The sequence below is a fragment of the Grampus griseus genome (genome assembly GCF_964374135.1).
Source record: "Grampus griseus genome assembly, chromosome: 17".
NCBI classification, from domain to species: Eukaryota; Metazoa; Chordata; class Mammalia; order Artiodactyla; family Delphinidae; genus Grampus; species Grampus griseus.
Genome location: NC_139011.1, coordinates 2,494,560 through 2,509,803, shown reverse-complemented (window position 1 = coordinate 2,509,803; position 15,244 = coordinate 2,494,560). Strand labels below are relative to the sequence as shown.

The 15,244-nt window shown below is 53.4% G+C and overlaps 1 protein-coding gene across 1 annotated transcript in view; it reads right to left on the bottom strand.

Moving 5' to 3' along the window:
* SLC45A4 (solute carrier family 45 member 4) overlaps positions 1 to 15,244 on the bottom strand; it is a 72,074-nt gene that overhangs the window by 24,478 nt on the left and 32,352 nt on the right. Inside the window, exon 2 of the mRNA XM_082675055.1 lies at positions 6,791 to 7,437. Coding sequence (XP_082531181.1) covers positions 6,791 to 7,034 — 244 coding nt within the window. The 5' untranslated portion in view covers positions 7,035 to 7,437. The remainder of the gene's footprint in view (positions 1 to 6,790; positions 7,438 to 15,244) is intronic.

Here is a 15,244-nt window from a genome sequence, read left to right as displayed (position 1 = left end):
TTTTACAGGCCCCTCCTAAAGCTGCAGTGCTTGACGAACGGTGGGAATCCAGTGTGTTAACAGACCTGGCCTGTCAGGAAGCGGGAGAGATGACGGTGATGCTGAAGGCACCTGAGGGCAGCCCCGAGGTCAGCGGGAAGCCTCCTGCGAGGGCAGAGCCAAGGCGCCCCGCCCCTCCCCGGGGCTGCCACACAGCTTCGGCCTGGAGAGAAAGCCACGGGCTTTCTGCTCTGACCTGGACCTGGGCTCTCTACCTGCCCTGGATGCTCTGCTGCTGCTGGGGGCTTGTCGCGTGTGTCACACGTGTGGGAACCTCCTGATGAAGGCGCACGAAACCGGCTGCCTGCAGGGGCAGCACCAGGTGCTGCAGGGCAGGAGGGGCGGCAGTCTCACTACGTGACCGCTGAACTTGGTGAAAATGCTGTATATTCAAGAAAGCAGAACTGAAGTTGTTTTGTTTTTTGGGGGTTTTCTTGCGGTACGCGGGCCTCTCACTGTTGTGGCCTCTCCCGTTGCAGAGCACAGGCTCCAGACGCGCAGGCTCAGCGGCCATGGCTCACGGGCCCAGCCGCTCCACGGCATGTGGGATCTTCCCGGACCAGGGCACGAACCCGTGTCCCCTGCATCGGCAGGCAGACTCTCAACCACTGTGCCACCAGGGAAGCCCAGAACTGAAGTTTTTAAAGGCACCCTCCCCTGCGAGGGACGACGTAGAACCACGGTGGCTGCACTGGGCCTGCTCCGTTTTCTTCCCGAGCTCACGGGACTGGCAGTCATGGGACTGCTGGCCTGCAGTGTCTCCCACGAGAGGTGGGCGTTCCTCCTATGCTGTGCCGACCAGAGGTCTCGGCCAATAGGACCAGGGAGGGAGGGCTGTCCTGGCGTCACACCCACCTCCTCCTCTGCTGTCACAGGGGCCTTCTGTCCTCCACAGCCCAGCAACGCAGCATCGCCTTCTAGCACTGAGGGATAGCACTGCTGCTGGTCCAGAGGCTCCGGCACAAGAGGTGCTCACTTGGAATCAGGGGCCCTCAATGCAGGTCCCAAACTGGCCGGACAAAAGCCTTGCTGTGGACGAGGCCAAGAGTGCTGCGGTGTCCTTGGTGGCGGGGCACACACTTCACGCCAGGGGCCAGCAATCACAAACGGTTTACAGTGTTCCAATTTAAACTGCACTTACGGGCCTCCCTGGTGGCACAGTGGTTAGAATCCGCCTGCCAATGCAGGGGACACGGGTTCGAGCCCTGGTCCGGGAAGCTCCCACATGCCGTGGAGCAACTAAGCCCATGAGCCACCACCACTGAGCCTGCACTCTAGAGCCCGCATGCCACAACTACTGGGCCCACGTGCCACAACTACTGAAGCCTGCACACCTAGAGCCCATGCTCCGCCACAAGAGAAGCCACCACACTGCACCGTGTCAGGAACCAGGAATAGATATTGGTTTGGCAAAAGAACCATCTCATGAGAATGAAGTTACCTGGTTTGTCACCTGTGGAGCTCCCTGGGTGGTGGGTGCCCCAGGTAACAAGCTGCTCGGCCCAGTTTAGGTTTTCTGACCTGTCGTCAGTGGGGTTGCTCCTGCCCTGGCCCCCCGGAACCGCTGGGAAGAGAAATGACCTGGCCTCCTCCAAGGGCGTGTGCAGAGCCCGGGCGTGTAGCTGAGGCTGGCTCCCCGGTACCTACCCCACCACCACGGTCTGAGCTCACAGACGGACCACGGAAGTTAACTCTAACCTAAATACGGATTTCAGCTGTCATCCTCAACGCCAGGCGATGGAAACCTGGGAAGAGATGGTGGGGTTTCAAAGCAGCCGCCATGAGACGGACTCCTGAAGCACCCACACACGCCCAGCACGGCCGCCGACCTTCGGAAGGAGCCGTTTCGATTCCAGCGACACACTCAATTATGAAAAGAATTATTCCAACCAAATAGAAAATACAGATTCTAACAAAGCCACTACCCTTCAGTATGCCACAAAATTACCAAGTGAATCCCAGACGACTTGAGATGGGCGGCCACGGGCTGGGACGCCCGCCACTGGTTAGAACCACGCAGGGGGGATGTGGCAGGACCTTCCCAGAAGCAGGGGCAGGGAACCTGCTGGCGGGTGAGGCGCACCCTGGCGCCCTCCTGATGGGGCCCAGCACCCAAAGCTGTCAGGATCTCCATGGTATCAGAACCAAGACCACGTGGGGCTCTGTTCCCTCCCGATTAGGGCGTGTGCTTCGCCTCCGGGAGGAGGACTCAGAATTCAGTGTCTCCCCCGTGAAGTGGAGCCAGCAGGGGGCGGATGAGCTCCCCACCTCGGTGCCCGCTGGGGACAACAGAAGCACATGGGAACCAGTCACGATTCCTGGGGCCTGCACACTCCGTGTATCCTCCGAGCATCACCTTGCGGCGACCACTCCCCGCCCCATCCATCCTCCCTCCGGGCCGCTGTGGGGTGGAGGGCACCCCATCTCCCAGCCTGTGACTCCCCTGGTCCTCAACGCAGCGGACTTGAAATGCAGATGGAGGGAGGGGCCAGGCCGAGGGCTGGGGATTTAAGCTGAAACCACCGACTTCCCTCAGCTCTGCTCACCGCGCAGCCCACCTGCTCTATTCGCAGATGGCCGTGAGACCACAAACCAGAAAGGTCTGTAACACAGTGAAACCTACAGCTTCCACTGTCAGGATGCTGAAGCTGAAACACGGGCCAGACACTTGAAGGTTTAAACACCCGACTTCCCCCTGGTGGGCTCCCCCGAGGCAGGTGGGAGGCAGGTGGACCAGCCCTCCCAGCCTCTGCTTCCTCACGTGGGATGGTGACTAACGCTGTCTCCATAGTATTTACGTGTGTCCTCATCTGAGTGGTTGCGCATCTCTAACGGAGACTGGCCACATCCGCTTAAAGGGCAAACACACGCAATTGGAACGAATGGTAATGCATATTAGCTCCGTTTGGGGTGGGCACTGACCCTAGTGTTCCCTAGTTCCCCACAGGCCTTCTGTGTCCTACACGCCAGCAGGTCCAGAGGCCTCATGTGCCCGGGTCGGGGCAGGCCGTCCGGGACCGAGGAAACCAGGAGTCCGGCCTTTGACGAGGCCACGTGGACACGTCTGGCATCTAAGGCGCGTCACTCGTTCTTTCCTTCCACACATACACACACACACACACACACACACAGTGAGCCTCCCCTGGGCACGGGCCACTAGGTGAGCCCGTCTGAATCTGCCCTTAAAGGGGGCGGGGCAGGGCGGGGACCTGCAGGAACAGTGACGGAACGACGGCGCTGCGGGCGCTGCTCGGAGCCTCCCCGGGGGCAGAGGACACGCACACACTGACCACAAGAGCCTGGCCCGGGGACGGGCTGCGCGTCATCACATCTAAACCGCCACTCACCGCAGAAGCGACGTGCAAGACAGGATCATCCCTCGGACAGAACTAGACGCCCAAGGGCGTCATATCTGATAAAGGACTCTTTAATAAAGAACTCTCACAACTCATTAAGAAGACAAACAACCTGACTGAAATGTCAGCAAAAGACGTGAACACGCACTTCACCTAAGATACACGAATGCCCACTAAGCACACGGAAAGCTGCTGAGAGTCAGTATTCATTAGGGAAACACAAATGCCGTGAAGGATGTGGAGGCTGGAGGGAACGGTCTTCTCTTACAAAGTAACCCCGGCACTTACCGTGCGGCCAGACGCCCACTCCGAGGTCTCTACTCATGAGAGATGAAACACAGGTCCACGCAGAGCCTTGCAGGTAATGTCAGAGCAGCTTTATTTAAAACAGCTCCCAAATGGAAACAATCCACCTGTCCATCAGCTGGTGAATGAATAGAGCAAAGGGGGGTGGGTCCACTCAGTGGGCTAGTAGTCAGTGCAGCAGGACGGATGGCTCAACCACAAAAGCACTGCAGAAACCAGGCCACGGACTTGTGATGCTGTTTACACGAACTTCAGAAAGGGCCAAACTATGTATGACAGAGGCGGGCGGGTGGTGACGGGGGTCAAGGTGGACTGACGTGAGGGGCCACTAGGGAGGCTCCTGGGACAATGAAAATATTCCTGGTCTTAACTGTGGTGTTGGTTCCAACTGCAGACATGTGTCTATCAAGGGGATCAAACTGTCCACGCTGAGTGGGAGAATACTGTTTCAGCTTTAATAATTATTAATATACAAAATCCAGTAATAAACACCACACCTCTGGGTGTGACAGACAACTTTAAGAAGCTCTGACTCAGATCAGAAAACTCTGAATACTATGTTGCCCCTAAGAGTATAATGAAAGTACAACCCTGAGAAATACCCTGGCCGTCTGTCGTCTGTTTGCAGTCTAAGCCCATCTAGGAACAACTCTCATTAAGAAGCATTCCTTTAACCTGTGCAAACAGCCTCTGTCCAGAGTCCTGCTCTGCCCATGACCATGACCTATGCAGTGTTCAGGGTCAGTGACAAGGGTCCCCTTCATCTCCTTTGGGTCCGTCTGTCATGGCCACCTGTGAGGACAATCCTCCCTCTTTCCATCACCATTTCTGGATGTTCATGTGGAACCAACGTACCTGCGACTTTCAAAAGCTACACTTAATGTCTAGCCTACGTATCATATAGTAAAACACATAATACGTATTACCCCGGAATACCTAAAATAGATACAAGTCTCATGTAATACACGAAATACTCAAAACCAAACAATGAAATGTAAGTTGTGTGGAAATTGAGACTCACAGCCTGTAAAGTGTGAAAGTTCCAAGGAGCTGTGCTGGTTCCAGGGTTTTGAGCCACAATACACATGACTTATCACCAAGGAAATGTGGAAATAAGAGCTCCCAAATCTCTACCAATCGTACCAACTTATTTCTCAGTAATCAGAGGTTCTGAATTCTGTACTTGTCACCATAACCACGGGGAGACGATCTAGAAGTTAAATAAGGGTGCCTGACGCTGACCCCATGAGCTTAGCCACACTGCTTTCGTTAAGGCCTCAACCCACGAACCCACATCGCTGCACAGCAAAGGGACAAAATAAATGCTTGGTAAGATGAACTGCCACCGGATGTACCCCATCCTGAGGTCTGGCCACAAAGGTGGTCTCCAAGCCTCTCGCCTCACTGCCACTCTGGAGCCGCCCACCCTGAGAGGTCTCCCCAGCCCGCCCGGGAGGGGGTGCCGCAACCTCTGGGGGCCGGCATCTCACCCCAGCTCTTCTCCTCTCAGCAAAGGCGGGTCACTCCCCCACCTCCAGCACGAGGACTAAGCCGCACGGGGACAGACATGGCGCCCTATCCACCCCCAGTGGCCTGGCACATGTGGGCACCCGAGGAAGGTGAGCAGGGTAAATGAGAGGTGATCAACACACGGATGAAAGAACAAAGAGTGACCCACGTGGTGCACACTCCACCACCCCCAACTCTCCAGAAAAGGTTCTTAACTCATCCGGGCCACTTTCTCAGGCCTCTTTTTTTTTTTTTTTTTTTTTGCGGTACACGGGCCTCTCACTGCTGTGGCCTCTCCCATTGCGGAGCACAGGCTCCGGACGTGCCGGCCCAGCGGCCATGGCCCACGGGCCCAGCCGCTCCGAGGCATGTGGGATCCTCCTGGACCGGGGCACGAACCCGCGTCCCCTCCATCGGCAGGCGGACTCCCAACCACTGCGCCACCAGGGAAGCCCAGGCCTCTTATTTTTAAAGATGAAAAATAAAACACCGGCGATGCCAAAGGGAAAACATGTTGAAACACAGCAACCTAAACACTAAGAGCGACGAGCCTGCTCCTTTATTAACGTGCCTGACAAGACAGGTACGGCACCTGCTGTGCTGTGAAATGCCCAAGTGCATCTGCCTGCAGAGCGCCCTGACGCCAGGGGGCCTGTTCATAACTGAAGGGGCCGCGTGCTTCTCTAACTGATCTGCACCACGCTGGGCCTTAGCCTGTGCTCTCTGAACAAGAAACATTTTACCACGTTCAGAGAAACTTTCCTGTAACAGCCAAAATAAATAGATTGTTTAAATATTTTACTAGACACATGTGGAATTCTAGAATGAAACATGCTTCTAAATAGTTTGGCCCCTTATCCAGTTGGAAAATTACAGATTTTAAAACCTTCTTAGCAACGGGGAAAATTAAATACCCTGGCCACATTTTTAGGGCCTAAGGCACCCCCAGTGGTAATTTGGAAGGGATGCCAGCGTTTTCATATACCAGGCTTAGTAATGCTAACCTGAGTGTTACCTCTGAGAATTTCTGGAAATATCCATCATTCAGCCACCTAAAGTCCACAGTAAACTCAGATTTAAGTCGATAATAACAACAATATGATGAAAGTAAAACAAAACAAACACACACAGCATTCTTTGGTGTCTTCTTCAGCCAGGCCCTATTCTGAGCGCGGGCATGTCTCCTGCCCAACAACCCGGGCTGGTCTGCGACTGACCTCACTTTACGAACGAGTGAGGGGCAGCAGGGTTCAAGGGCTTACCCAGCTGGTGGCCGCGTCTGGAGGCACCTCGGGGGAGGTGGGCACGCGCTGGGCCAGAGCTTGGGAACGCCACACACGCCCGAACGCCCAGCCACCAGCTGGCTGGGACCTCTGACTCCACGAGAGCATCCGAGGACCTCCCCCCCACCCCACCCCACCCCCGCCAGGGGACACGGGGAAAGCCCATCAGAGGAGGCTGAAGGGAGAGGAGGCCGGGGACAGCCGTCAGCCAGCGTGCGGTGCTCCGTGTGCGTGCCGACACTCACGGGCGTGTAAGGCCCGGGGCCAGGACCCCGTGGAAGCCCAGGCGGCACTTACCGATCTGCAGCAGGATCGGCGTGACCAGCGCCGTCTCCATGGCGTAACAGAACTCCCTGCCAAACATCACAGCCCCGTGCATCACCCACAGGCGCACGGGGATGCGGTCTATGGACCCCTCGCTGACGGTCTCGTCGTGCGTCTCCGCCTCTGCGCTCCCCGGCTTCTGCAGGTCCGGCAGGGGCACCGGCAACTCCTGAACTCGCAGAGATTCCGAGTCGGCATTCTGCGGGGCCATTTTCATTACCACCAAAAATATATATATATATATATATATTTACTCTACCTATATAAATAATTCTATCATATATCTTTAAGGATAAATTAAGACGTCTTCTCTTTCTGCTTCAGTGTGTTCCTCCAGCAAGTAATAATACTTATATTCCTCTTTGTACAAACAGGTATCTCGAAACTTCTCACAATCGGATGAGACACGCAGCAGAATAGAACGATTTTTGGTTGGATTCAACATATGGCTTGGGGTTTACTGTGAATTAGAGTTAAAAATCCATAAATGCCATTCAGTTAATACCAGTTTCATCATCATTACTGAAGAAGTGCTGAAGCTCCTTTCCTTGCTACAGAGAGGTGGGCAGGTGACACACAGAGGTAGGCCGCCGTCGCTCCCCATCGAGGGACTGGTTGATCTGCAAGAGAGGAAAAGCCCTGCCCGGTCAGACGGGGCCTCAGGGCCTCCCACCCCGGGATCCGGGCGCCCTGCTCGAGGGGCTGGTCCTCAGCCTCTCGGAGACCATGGGCCTCCGTTCACTGGTCCTTACCCTAGGTCATCTGCGGAGAAAACAAAACCCAGTTTTTAGAAGAACAACATTTTCCTGCATGGAATCAATCGTGGGGGGAGGATAGAGACGGGACAACAAAGGGAGAAAGGGAGACAGAAAGAGAGCTCCTTGGCAGTGACAGCCCGCTGGGTGCGGGGACCCCGCCCAGGGAAGGGGCACATGGGAGGCTCAGAGTCCACCCTGAGGCGCTGGATTCCTTTTGTGGGCCGTCTACAGCCGTGGTCCTTGACCTGTTTGTTATGAAGCCCTTTGCTAATGAAATGAAAGAGTGCCTCTCCGGGAAAAAACATACACGCAACGCGTGCCGAACACTGAACACCACGTTGAGGGGCCTGAGGACCCCCACCCGCACAGGACATTCCACGGGGCCCTGGAACCCGTCCCTCAATCCTGTTTCCACCATCCCGGTACCTATGACCCAGCTTTGTGACGCTGTCTCTACCTGGATGAACACACCACTACCAAGTGTGGATTGCCGAGAACCTAACTAGAAACGTCCCCTTAGAAAGGTTTTAGGAAAGCAACCGTCTGCCCTGTGCAAGGCCAGAGCACGGATGCAGTAACACCCTTGCTCTTCTGCACACGGCCTTCCGACACGGCTTCCGTTCAACCCGAGGTGAAATCACAGAAAATGTGATGTTACGTTAAGGTAGGTCAGTAGCTGAGGGCTTACTGAAAATTTTCAACCATCGTTTTAAATAAAAATACTTCTGGTTAATATTCACTTAACCCAAGATGATCTTAACTCCTTCTCCCCTTCTCCCCAGAAAGGACCAGAAATCAAGGGGTGGCCTTCGCCGAGTGCCCTCCTCAGGGAGCCCTGGAAGTGATGGCGGGTTCCCAGCCCGACTGCTGGCACCGCTGAGCTGCTACCCTGGGGCTCCGGAACCCCAGCTTCACTACTCCACCACGCTGGGGTCTCCTCATGCTCTCTTTCCTTCAGCCCAAACTTCCCAGGGAATCACAGGTCCAAGTGATCCTACCTACAAATTTGCTTCTTAGGCCTCAAGTTTAATGACAACTCCAAACTGCAGCCTTCACACCTGAGATTTCTATCACGTTTATAAATGTCCTCTCTACTGTATAATCAGTATCTGGATTAAAACCAGCATTTCCGGGCTTCCCCGGTGGCGCAGTGGTTAAGAATCCACCTGCCGATGCAGGGGACACGGGTTCGAGCCCTGGCCCGGGAAGATCCCACGTGCCGCGGAGCAACTAAGCCCGTGCACCACAACCACTGAGCCTGCGCTCTAGAGCCCGTGAGGCACAACTACTGAGCCCATGTGCCACAACTACTTAAGCCCGTGTGCCTGAAGCCCGTGCTCTGCAACAAGAGAAGCCACAACAATGAGAAGCCCACGCACCGCAATGAAGAGTAGCCCCCGCTCACCGCAACTAGAGAAAAGCCAGTGTGCAGCAACAAAGACCTAAAACAGCCAAAAATAAATAAATAAATGCATGAATGAATGAATGAATTTATTTGAGGGGAAAAAAAGTATTTCCAAACTGGCACCCTGCTACAATCTTTTTACAAAACATTACCGTGAAACTCTCTCACATATACAATGTAAACAAATCAGTATGAAAACAAAACACCCAGCATGAACACCTTCCAACACCCTACGGTTCTTATCCCACCCCTGCCCTTCGAGTGATTCCCATCCTGAGACAAAAATCTCGAGACCTTCCCTTGAGTCAACGTGTCACTCTTACACCAGAACAGGGTCAGTGATTTTAAATGCCTTTTTCCACTAGGTAAGGGGTCATTTTCATGTGAAGACAGAACATCCAGACGTGTCTTGAACACTGACTGACCAGCCGAACGACTGTGACTGGTTTTCTCAGAAATGCTAAGGACTCAATTATAATCATCAAACCCTTCAGTTCTGTCCCATCACCCCTTGTACCACTGTGTATCTATCCTGAGACTCAGGCCCGAAATACAGCAAACTCCGCTAGGAGTCGTTTCAGCAACGGCTAAAAAGTAGGCAATAAAGCTGTGTAACGGCGCACTCGAATTATTTTAAGGCCGTGGGTCTCACCCGGGGCCAACCGGCACCCTTGGGGACCCCGCCCTGGATGATGCCTGGAGATGTTTTTGGTCGTCACGACTAGGGGGAGGGGTTGCTACTGAGGCTCAGAGTGGAGGTCAGGGATGGGCTCAGCGCCCTGCAGCAGCCAGGATGCCTCCACAGCATCCTGCAGAGCATGGTTGTTCCCTAAGGTTATTATTAGACAGGAAAAAGGCTCTCCTAAAAACGCTGAAACCTTATCACACTCTGAATCAATCAGCTAGCCCAGAAGCTGCAAACTCAACTTCACTTTGAGTTGAAGTGAACTCACTTCCCTTTGTTTTCCTAAAACAGCCTCTGCTCAAAGCAGAACAGGAAGCGCAGGTGAGCTCAAGGCACTGGCTCCCCGAGGAGGGGTGGCGTCTAGGGTCAGGTTTATAAGCAGGAAGAGGTGCAACCTGTTCCCTCCCCGTCGATCACCTAGGCCACAGGTGGTGGCATTTCCTGGTATTTATTTGCAAAGAGAAGGTGGGTAAGAGCCAGCGAGGGGCTGCAGAGGAAGCACAGCCAGCTGCCTGGCCTCCATCATGTTCAGGCTCTGGGTTCCAACCCCAGGCCTACGGCTGCACGTGCTGAAGGGCCTGCGGAATCGGCTAAAGATGGCTAAGCAAGAGGTCTTGAACTTACTGGGAAAGCCAAGGAGGTAGAGACCGAACCCTTGGGGAGCAAAGGGCCCTGCGTCCTTAGGAAAGCCGCACGCCAACAGACCACCAGGTCAGTGCAAGCGTGTCCCCTCTACAATGCAAAGCAAGTCACCACACCCGAGTCCCTCCTGTTTGGGGTTCCCACTAAATTTCTAAGAATGGTCCAACAGTGGCCTCTGGAAAGAACGTGAGGGAGAGGGAGGGAGCCCCTGGCTGGACGCCTCCACTCGCAGGACTTCTCCAGGGTAGGGTGACCGTCTCCCTCACAGCCAGGGGCGGGCACAGCTGCTTAACCTGTCAGCGGAGTCTGCTTCACACTCGGTGTCCTGCTGGCCAGTCTGGTGGCCCAGGGACTGTGCACTTCCAGACGTACCCATGGGTCCCACTTTAACCCCGGCCACGAGCACCGTCTTCTCAAAAGGGGAGCCTGCCCAGGGCTGGGGCAGGGCTGTGACCTGTTGGGGGGCTCGTCCAGCATCCAGATCCTGCCCTGACGCTGTTTCTGGCGGGGGAGGGGGGCAGAGGGAAGAACTCAGCCTGCAGGGCAGGAGGGCCCTCCACCCTCGCTGTGTCCCATTTTCCCAATGGCCGTGAGGTTGTCTCGACATGATTTATTTACAAGTCCACTCCCAGCACTTGGAGATTTCTCCCTTATCATCTCACACTGACTCCGTCTGCACTGGGTCTATATGTCTCGGTTCATCCCCGGTTCTCTCCGTCCCGCGAGCCCGTCTGCCCGCACCCAGCAAGGCACTATGCAAGGACAGAGCCGCCAGCAGGTCCTGAGGTCTGGGGAGCCACTTCCCTCTGTAGCTTCTCTTCCCAGAGCTCTCCTTTTCACTCCTGCCTTTTTATTTGCAAGAGCTTCATGAGTGTGTGACCTTTAAGAGCTTGACTAGCTCGGGGGGCGGAGGGGGGCTGTTAGTATTTTCAGTGAGATTCCACTGATTTTATAAACTAGCCGAGGGAGAACTGCCATCCTTAGGGCAGTCTCTCCACGTATCTAAGTCCACCCCAGTGCCTTTCAGGAGGATGTCAAAAGATTCCTTCTACAGTTTTGCACATTTCTTGTTAAGTTTCTTCCTAATTATTTTATCTTTTTTGTGGCCACTGTAGACGGGATTCTCTCTTCCTTTGTATTTTCCAACTGGTTGGTTTGCATACGTGAAGGGGAGGAGTGCTTGTTCATTTCCTCAGGTATAATTTATACTCGGTGAAAAGGTACCATTCAATCAGTTTTGACTAGTTTATGTGGAGACACAGAACATTTCCAATGCCCTGGAAAGTCCATGTGAGTCCCTTCCCATCAAGTGAATGCTAGCGATTTTTATACTTTAATTTGATAACCTAGTTCTTTAACTAAGTGAAAATGGAGGAAAGGGAGACTATAACCAAATTAACAGCAAATCTAACCATTACCAACATGCATCTAGTCCCCCGCTTACCTGAATGGAGAATTGGACTCGCCCCCCACCCCCACCCCCGGCCCAGTCTGAACTAAGCACAGCACCTGCTCGGGGCGTGGGACAGGGACCCAGGGGGCATGCAGGCACCTTTCCTGGGCTCTGAAAGCCTTCCCTTTATAGCTTCCCACCCTTACTCTGTCTTGAGGGTCCCAAGACAGATGGCCCCACTGAGGACATCAGTGCTCTGCTCTGCCAGAAAAGGGAAGGAGGGTAGCTTTGAGAAGAAGAAAAGGAAGGCGTGAGTGGAGTAAGGACGCCTGCGCTCAGGGTGTCACCACGCCCAGGGGACCGAAGGGACACACAAAACCAGATTCGCTGCTCATGACATGGTGCCGTGAAGCAATCTTACAGCAGGCAAACTGTTTTCTTTAAGGAAGCTATTTCATACAAAGGCTGGTGTTGTTAACTATATAATACCTAAAGCCATGAAAATGCTCTCTTCTGAAGCACCTAATGTAAAAACACATGCCCAAGCGAAATGACAACAGCCTGAAGCAATGCAAGGAGGATTAGCTGCTGCTTCCCTAAAGCACTGGCAGCTGCGTGTTCCTAAGGGCCTCCTCTTGAGCTGCCGAAAAGTGTGGAGAAGTTTGCGTTGTGACCTGTTCCGGCGTCTGCTCTTCAAAGAAACCAGACGACCTCCGAAGACAGGTTTCACCCTGGAGCCTGCCGCAGGGCCTGCCGGGCTGTCACTGAAAACGATTTGGTTATGATTCGCAGGTGCACTGAGACAAGTGAAACTACAACTGTTCCAATCAACAACTTCCCCTACTGTCCTGTTTCTAATTTAAGGGTAACTCGTGCCAAAGCACGTGACTTCCTACCATTTGCTGTGTCACCTCATCAGAAAGTTAACTGCAGAATAATTTTTTTTTTTTTTTTTTTTTTGCGGTACGTGGGCCTCTCACTGCTGTGGCCTCTCCCGCTGCGGAGCACAGGCTCCGGACGCGCAGGCTCAGCGGCCATGGCTCACGGGCCCAGCCGCTCCGTGGCATGTGGGATCCTCCCGGACCAGGGCACGAACGCGTGTCCCCTGCATCAGCTGCGGACTCTCAACCACTGCGCCACCAGGGAAGCCCCCAGACTAATTTTTGACAGGCAATCCCAGCTTCAGTTACAGTGAAGAGGCTACATGACAATCACAATACTCTGTGTGAATGCGGTAATGAAGGTCAGTGACCCACACGTGCTGGAAAATGGACGAAGGGGGGTTAACGCACGTTTGTTCCCTTCACGGGCCCGCACGTGCAGGCGTGCGTGCAGCCTTCCAGGCACGGGAGACGGGCGGCGCAGGCTGCGCGGTGCCTGGTGGCTTTGTGCACGCACCATTTAAAGCAGGCATCTCTACCCTCGGAAAATCCACTACAACTGCTAGTATCTTCATAAGACATCGCCAACTATTAGCCTCAGCTGAGCCCATCTGACTTTCCTAACTTTCTGCAGCACACAACACTAATCTAGGTCGACACAGAAGCCGGGGAAACCGGACCAACGACACCTGCATACCACACAGAAGACCAGCTTTTGGACCAAGAGTTAAAAAGGTATAACATCAAATCAAGCAAGGTCAAAGTACCCTTGATAAGAAAGAAAAAACATTCTGGTAAATTTGTTTATAAAGTTATTTCCTCTCGGGACTTCCCTGGTGGTCCGGTGGTTAAGAATCTGCCTACCAAGGCAGGGGACGTGGGTTCGATCCCCGGTCAGGGAACTAAGATCCCACATGCCGCGGGACAACTAAGCCCGTGTGCCACAACTACTGAGCCTGCGCTCTAGAGCCCATGAGCCACAACTACTGAGCCCACGTGCTACAACTACTGAAACCCGCATGCCTAGAGCCTGTGCTCCGCAACGAGAAGCCACCATGATGAGAAGCTCCCGCTCGCTGCAACTAGAGAAAGCCCACACGCAGCAACAACGTAGCCAAAAATAAATAAATAAATAAATTTACATTTTAAACAAACAAAAAAGGATGGGCCAAAGACCTGAACAGACACCTCACCAAAGGGGACACGGAGATGGCAGATAAGCACCTGAAAAGATGCTGCATATCATCTGACATCAGGGAAATGCAAATTAAAACAATGAGATACCACTCTACGCCTATTAGAATGGCCAAAGTCCAGAGCGCTGACACCACCGAACGCTGGCGAGTCTGTGGAGCAACAGGAACCCTCGTTCACTGCTGGTGGGAACGCAACATGGTGCAGCCACTTTGGAAGACAGTTTGGTAGCTTCTTCCAAAACTAAACGCACTCTTACCATGCGATCCAGCCATCGTGCTCCTTGGTATTTGCCCAAAGGAGCTGAAAACTTAGGTCCACACAAAAACCTGCACATGGATGTTTACAGCAGCTTTATTCATAAGGCCCAAAACTTGGAAACAACCAAGATGTCCTGCAGTAGGTGAATCAATAAATACATCAATGAAACAGTATCCAGCACTAAAAAGAAATGAGCCATCAAACCATGAAAAGCCATGGAGAAGCCTTAAACGCACATTACTAAGTGACAGAAGCCAACCTGAGAAAGCCACACGCTAGAGGATTCCGACTACATGACATTCTGGAAAAGGCAAAACTACGGAAACAGTAAAAGGACCAGTGGTTGCCACCCGCCGTGTGTGTGGCATGAGGGTGGAAAGAATGAGCACAGATGTTTAGGGCAGTGAAACCACCACTATCTAATGGCAGATACACGGCACTGCACGTGTGCCCAAACCCAGGAACGTACCACCAAGAGCGACCTCAACGTCAGCTCTGGGCTCTCGAGGATTAGGACGTGTGGATGGAGGATCGACCATTTACCAAACACACCACGCTGGCGGGGGAAGCTGGTAATGGGGGAGGCTGTGTGTGTCTGAGGATGGGGGTTTACAGGAGGAACTCTGTGCTTTATGCTAAATTTTGCTGTGGACCTAAAACTGTTCTAAAAAATAAAGTTTATTTTTTTTAAATGTTGTGTCCTTACATTAGAAAAACAGAAGACACAGTCAAAAACATCTGACCAGAAAGGCATGAAGAGGTGGTCGTGCCATGACTTGGGGACCCTTTCTCACACCTGAAACTATCCAGTTGCGAATTGACCTGCCTCAGGTATTATGTGTGTCACTTTCCTGTGATCACTCACTCAAATGTGCCTCTAGTCTAGCGTATTTGGGCTAAAGAATTATAAAATTAACATAGACTTAAACTAGACATGTTTAACACACAGCCCAACATCCATGTGGATTAGTGTGTGCTCTGGCCTGAACGTCTGTGTCCCCCTCAGATACGCACGTTGAAACCCTACCCTCCAAGGTGATGGCTTAGGAGGCGGGGCCTCCAGGAGGTGACCGGGTTATGAGGGCAGAGCCCCGTGAATGAGATCAGTGCTCTTATGAGACCCCAGAGACATCTATGAACCAGGAAGCAGGCCCCCCAAGACAGACTTCCCCCGTCTACGGTATTCTGTTACGGTAGCCAAATGGACT